Source organism: Netta rufina, assembly GCF_964035555.1.
Source record: "Netta rufina genome assembly, chromosome: 30".
NCBI lineage: Eukaryota > Metazoa > Chordata > Aves > Anseriformes > Anatidae > Netta > Netta rufina.
In genome coordinates, this window is record NC_140154.1 from 534,986 (window position 1) to 541,378 (window position 6,393).

The 6,393-nt window shown below is 74.1% G+C and overlaps 1 protein-coding gene across 1 annotated transcript; it reads left to right on the forward strand.

Annotated features, from left to right (window-relative positions):
• The first annotated feature begins 109 nt into the window (after positions 1-109).
• Positions 110-4,464, forward strand: DHH (desert hedgehog signaling molecule). Its single transcript, XM_084303482.1, has 3 exons — positions 110-893; positions 2,375-2,636; positions 3,259-4,464. Exons 1-3 carry the CDS (start codon positions 582-584, stop codon positions 3,924-3,926), a joined length of 1,242 nt encoding a protein of 413 aa, XP_084159608.1. The 5' UTR covers positions 110-581; the 3' UTR covers positions 3,927-4,464.
• The last annotated feature ends 1,929 nt before the right edge of the window (positions 4,465-6,393 follow it).

A 6,393-nucleotide genomic window follows, 5' to 3' on the forward strand; every position in this document is an offset into this window, starting at 1 on the left:
CGGGGAAGTGAGCGGGGCCGGTACCGGAGCGCAGGACCCAGACGAGGAGGGGGGGGGAACCGGAATCGGGGCACGGTGCCAGGACCGGGGAGAGGTCCCGGTGCCGGGGCGGTGCCAAGAGCGGGGCGGCCGGGGCCGGGCCAGTGCCAGGAGCGCGGTGCCCGGGGCCGGTTCCCGGTTCCCGGTGCCCGTCCCGGGGCCGCAGCGGTAGGAGGAGGGGGCTTTTCCCGTCGGGGACCCCCCCGGCAGCAGGGTGCAGCGCCAGGAGAGGGGGTGCCGGGTCCGTGGGCGCGGGTGGGAAACGCTCCGGTGCCCGGGCGCTCCGAGTGGGTGGTGGCGGCCCCGGGGGGGGGGTGCGTGGGGAGGGGTTGTCACTCGTCCCGGGTGGCCGCGGGTCCCGGAGCGGCGACGGGCCCGTGGGTGTGAGAAGGAAACGCCGCCGACCCGCCCCTGGCACCGGGAGCCGCTAAAAGCCCCGGGGCCGCCGCGCCGGTACCATGCCCGCCCCGGCCGCCCGTGCCCCCGGTGACTGAAGCGGGGGCCGCGGAGGCAGCGGGGCCCGGCGGAGCTCGGCGGCCGGGATGCCCCGGTGCAGCCGGTTCGCCCTCGGCCTCCTCGGCCTCGCCGCTTTCCTGCTGGCCTCTCCGGTGCTGGGCTGCGGGCCGGGCCGGGGGCCGGTGGGGCGGCGGCGGTTCGGGCGGCGGCAGCTCTCGCCGCTGCTCTACAAGCAGTTCGTGCCCAACGTGCCCGAGCAGACGCTGGGGGCGAGCGGGAAGGCGGAGGGGAAAGTCCTGAGGGGCTCGGAGCGCTTCAGGGAGCTGGTGCCCAACTACAACCCCGACATCATCTTCAAGGACGAGGAGAACACGGGGGCGGACCGGCTCATGACCGAGGTGGGGGCTGAGCCCGGGACGGTCCGGCCGCGCTCCCCGGGGCGCGGGGGCGGCGGGGAGGGGGCGGGAGGGAGCGCCCCGACCGGCCCCTGGTGGCACCGACCGACCCCCGGTGGCACCGACCGGCCCCCGGTAGCCCCGACCGTTACCCGGTGGCCCCGACTCTCCCGGTGCGCGGGGTCCCCTCCCCGGCTTCTCCCGGAGCTTTCCCCCGAGCCCCGGTACCGGTGGCACCGGGTGGGTCGCTGAGGACCCGCGGCGGGGATTAACGGGGAGGGGGCGTCGGGGGCTGCCGGGGATCCCGGGGCTGCCGCTCCCGGTCCGCGGAGCCGCCCCTGCCCGGCCCCGGGGCGGGCCAACGGGGAGGGGGCGGCCCCGGTAGACGTCTCCCGGGGGTCCGGGGCTGCGCCTCGTCCCGCCGGGATGCTCGCCGGCCGTTGCCATGGCGAAGGGCGGCTCCGCGGTCGCCATGGAGACGGGGGATGCTGCGAGTGGTCCAGGCAGCGCCGCGGCTCCCTCGGCCCGGGGCGGCGGGGGCGGCGGAGCCGGGGCGGCGGAGCCCGGCGGGCCGCGGGCACGGAGCCGGCCCGGGGTGCGGGCGGCTGAAAGGGGCCTTTGTGGCCGTGCCGGCATTCCCGGGGCCTGAGGTCAGAGCCGGGCTGGAAGGCGCCTATTGTCGCCGGGCCGGGCCGGGCCGGGCCGGGTGCATTCCTACCCCCCCGTCGCATGCCGGGCCCCCCCCCCGGGCCGGGCAGCCCCGGGACCGGGCCCCGCACTCCCGCCCCCGCTGCCCCACCGCTCCCGGGAGCGGCTTTGTTGCACGGGGAACCGGGGGGCACCGGGGCACGGAGGGACGCCGCGACCTCGCCGGCTGCTGGGGCAGATGGGAGCGGCCTCCATCCCCTGCGCCCCTCATGGGCACCGCCCGAGCCCCCCCCGCTGCCTCCCCCAGCTCGTGGGACCCCCCCCCGTCCCCCTGCAGAGCCCTGCTCTCTGCAGCGTGGGAGCTGCACGCATCCTGCTCTGCTCTGGCAGGCGCCGAGCCCCCCCCCGGTGCTGCTACGGGACGTGGGGCTGGTTCTGCTTGGCTGCACCCCCCAGCTCTGCCCCGTGCCCCCCCCACGGTCAGGTTAATCAGTCACAGCCATGGCCAAGGGGAAGGTGACACCCGGCACCGTCCCGTGCCCTTTCCGCCTGACTGCCCGGGCTCCCCTGCAGGACCCTGGGGCACGTTAACCTTCAACCTGCACCATTCTGGGGGGGGGCAGCTCAGCTGTGCCCCTCTGCAGGCCGAGGGGGGGTCCCATCTGCCCCCCTAGCCAGCAACCCCTTCGGGCTGCCCCCTCCCAAACCCCCACAGCCCCCCAGTGTCCGTCTGTCCGTCCACACTCAGGATGCCCCAGGTAGGGCTGTGGGTGCCACGGGGGGGGTCAGGACTGACCCTGGTGCTTGTCCCGTGTGTCCGCCCCTCCCCGATCCAGCGCTGCAAAGAGCGGGTGAACTCGTTAGCCATCGCGGTGATGAACATGTGGCCGGGGGTGAAGCTGCGGGTGACGGAGGGCTGGGACGAGGACGGGCACCACCTCCCCGACTCGCTGCACTACGAGGGCCGGGCGCTGGACATCACCACCTCCGACCGCGACCGCCACAAGTACGGCATGCTGGCGCGCCTGGCCGTGGAGGCCGGCTTCGACTGGGTCTACTACGAGTCCAAGGCGCACATCCACGTCTCCGTCAGAGCAGGTATGGCACCACGGGGCTGCCAGGGGGCTGCCGTCCCCCTCAGCACCCCAACCTGTGGCCCCCCAACACCCTCTGCCCCCCATTTCCATCCCAGGGCGGCGTGGGATGTAGCCCCCAGCCTGTCCCAGCTCCATTCAGCCACCAGCTTGGCAAAAAATCCTATTCCTCCCCACCCCAAAGTGGCACGGACAGAGCTGTCCCCAGGGCTCGCCTCCCATGGGGGCACAGAGTACGGTGGGGGGGGGTTTAAGACACTTTGGATGCGCCCCCCCCCAGCCCCGCGGCCGCTCCGGCCAGCAGCCCTGGTCCAGGCCAGAAGTGACAATCGACAGAAAGTGAAAGTGGCCGCAAATGTCACCGTCCCCAGCGGCAGGGCCAGGCGGAACAAAGGGCATCAGTGCGGGCCGGACAAAGGGGCCCTGCAGCACCCGCTCAGCCTGGATCCTGCTCACAGGAACCACGGGGGGGGGTGGAGGGGTGTTCAGAAAATATCCGCTTTGTTTCGGGAGGGGGGGAGATTTCGGGTCCGGTCAGAGCAGCTCCGCTCGGGGCCCTTTCCCCTTCTGCTGCTCCCCCCCAGGTGGCCGCGGGGACCCACCGGTGGCGTTCTCCACCCTCCCAGATAACTCCCTGGCCGTGCGCACCGGCGGCTGCTTCCCGGGCCACGCGACGGTGACGCTGCGGAGCGGCGAGCGCCGGGGTTTGGCCGACCTGCGCCGGGGCGACTGGGTGCTGGGCGCCGAGCCCGGCGGCCGCCTGGTGCCCACCGAGGTGCTGCTCTTCCTCCACCGCGACCTGGGCCAACGCGCCTCCTTCGTGGCCATCGAGACGGCCAGCCCGGCTCGCCGGCTGCTCCTCACCCCGTCCCACCTCGTCTTCGCCGCCCGCGGGGCCGCCAACGGCTCGGCCGCCTTCCTGCCCGTCTTCGCCCGCCGCCTGCGCCCGGGGGACGCGGTGCTGGCCCAGGGGGCTGGCGGGCAGGGGCTGCGCCCCGCGCGCGTGCTGAGGGTGTCGCGGGAGGAAGGCGTGGGGGTCTTCGCCCCCCTCACCTCCCACGGGACCCTGCTGGTCAACGGGGTGCTGGCATCCTGCTACGCCGTCCTGGAGAGCCACCGCTGGGCCCACCGCGCTTTCGCCCCCCTGCGCCTCTTCCACGGGCTCCTCTCGCTGCTGCCCGCCCGTGCCGAGGGGGGCAACGGGACGGCACCGGAGGCGGGCGTGCACTGGTACTCGCGCCTGCTCTACCGCCTGGCCTGGGGGGTGCTGGGCCACGAGGCCGTGCAGGCGTAGAGCCCCCCCCCCCAGCCTGCAGGGCTCATGCCGCAGCACCAGGACCAGCACCAGACCCCTCGCACCCATGGGTGCCAAGGAGGAGGCGTGGGGGCCCCCCGGGGAGGTTGGGTGCCCCTCGGCTGGGCACTGCTTGGGGTGAAGTGGGGGGGCACAGTGCAGGGAGCAGGGCTCAGCCCCCTCCCATGTTCTGGGGGCCACCCCGCAGCACTGCTGGGGGGCGTTAGGTGGCCCCCGTGCCCCAGCCCCCCCACCCCGTGTGCTACCCCCGTATTTATTGCTTTATTAACCGCTGCGCCTGGGGATTGGGGCACTGCCCCTGGAGCTGAGAGGTGTCCCTGTCCCCTGCGGTGTCCCCATCACCTGGAGTGTCCCCATCACCCATGGTGTCCCCAACACCTATGGTGTCCCCAACACCCATGGTGTCCCTGTCACCCACAATGTCCCTGTCCCCCACGGTGTCCCCGCACCGCTCGGGGCTGCAGGGCAGGGAGGGGGCCCAGCTCTAACCCGCGCTAACCGCTAACCCGCCCTGCTTGAGAGTTTTATTTTTCTATTTATAAATGTAATATAAACGTCCTCCGACCAGCCCCCCCCCCACTCCCAGACCCCCATCGATCGGGGGGCAGGGGGGGCGAGCGTGCTTTTAACCACTTCTGTCCCCCCCCCGAAAAAAAGAATAATACTATTTAATTGTTTTCGTAAATAAAGAGAAATCTATGGCCCATGCGGAGCTGTGGCTGAGGGGGGGGGCTGGGGGGGTCTCCGGTACCGGGGGGGGGAGGGAAGGTGGGCGCCCTCCCGCGTGTCCCCCGCAGGTGAGCGCCAACCACGTGGCTCAGCCGCTCTCGGCCTTTTTCATGAATGGAGCCGCGGCCGCCCAGGCGCCTGCGCGCGCGCCGCGCCCCGCCCACCCGCCGCCCGCCGCCCAATGGGAGCGCCGAGCGGGCGGTGTTGTGGTCACGCGGCGCGGGAGCGTAGTGGCGGAGGCCACGCCCCCCTCCCTCCCCTCCCGGCTGCTGATTGCGCTGGGTGCCGCGCCCGCCCGCGCCGCTTTTCCTCCCCACGCGTGGCGTGGCGGGGGTCGCGCCCCCAGCCCCGGTACCGCCGGGGGCTCCTCGGGGCCCGCCGCACCGTGGGTCGCTCAAGGGGGGGGCGTGGAGAGGCGTGGAGGGGCGTGGGGCTCAGCCCAAGGCTCCCACGCGTGACGCCGCGTGGGGTGCCCCCCCCTTGGGGGTCGTTACCGGTGGCGTGGGGTCCCGCTCAGCCCGCCCCCCCCCCCACCTCCCGGGCCCGTGTCCTCTCGCAGGGTGCTGTGGGTGCTCGCTCGGGTGTGTGGGGGTGTCACTTCCCGAACCCACGCGTGGGGGCGGTGACGGGGACCCCCCCAGGCCGAATCTCTCGGGTCGTGGAGAGGAAGTTTGCGGAGCTCCACGACCCCACGGGGGGGGGGACACAAGGTGGGAGGGGGCTGCCAGCCTAGGGACAGCCCCTCCCTGGGGACACGCGTGACAAGGACGGACGTGGCCCCGTGCATCGGCACCCACGGTGAAGCCCCCCCTCGGATGGCGGGGGGGGGCTGGGGGCCGCGCTCCCTGCTCGGTTAATTGCCGCTAATTAACGCTAATTGCCCAATTAGAGCTGGGGGGGGTAGGAACTGGGGTATTGGGGGGGGGGCAGGTGCCGGGGTACGGGGGGGGCCGTGCCCAGGAGCTGCCCCCGGGGTACCGGGGGGCGCCCCCCGAGCGGGGCAGCCCCGGGGGCTCCCCGGTGCCGCGGTGACCCCACGGCCACGCGGGTCCGGGACGGAGCCCGCCCCACGCACCCACCCGGGGCGATCCCCGGCAGAAACGGGAACGGAACCGGGTGCAGAACCGGGAGCAGAACCGGGAACGGAACCGGGAACGGAACCGGGACCCCCCCGGTACCGGATCCGCGCCCCCCCCCCCGTCCCGCCCCCCTCCACCCACGTGCGCGCCTCGCGCCCGCCCCGGCAGCGCAGGGGTTAACCCGCGCGGAGGGATCCCTCCCGGCAGCAGCGTGCACTGCGGCCCGCGCCGGCCCTCCCCCAGTGCCGCACCGCCGCGCCCTCCGCGCTCCGTCTCCCTCCGCCCGAAGCCCCCGCCGACAAAGTAGTGCGGGCGCGGCGGCGGCGGCGGCGGCGGCGGCGGCGGCGCCCCCCCCCCCCCCTCAACGCCCCGTTTCCGTTTCCTTTCTCCCTTTTCCTCCTCCGGCAGTCGGCGGCCCCGGTGCGGCGGGCGGGGCGAGCCCTACTTTCCTCTGCAAATGGCCGCACCGGGGAGCGCCTCCCGCCCCGCTGCCCGGGCCCCGGTACCGGAGGCGGCGGCGGCGGCGTAGGGGAGGCCGCGGGTAAGAGAGCGGCGGTGTCGTGGTCCCCCCCCCCCCCCTCCCCCTTATCCCGGTTACCCCCCCCCCCCCCCCCCCCTTCTCGTGTTCCCCTCCCCTC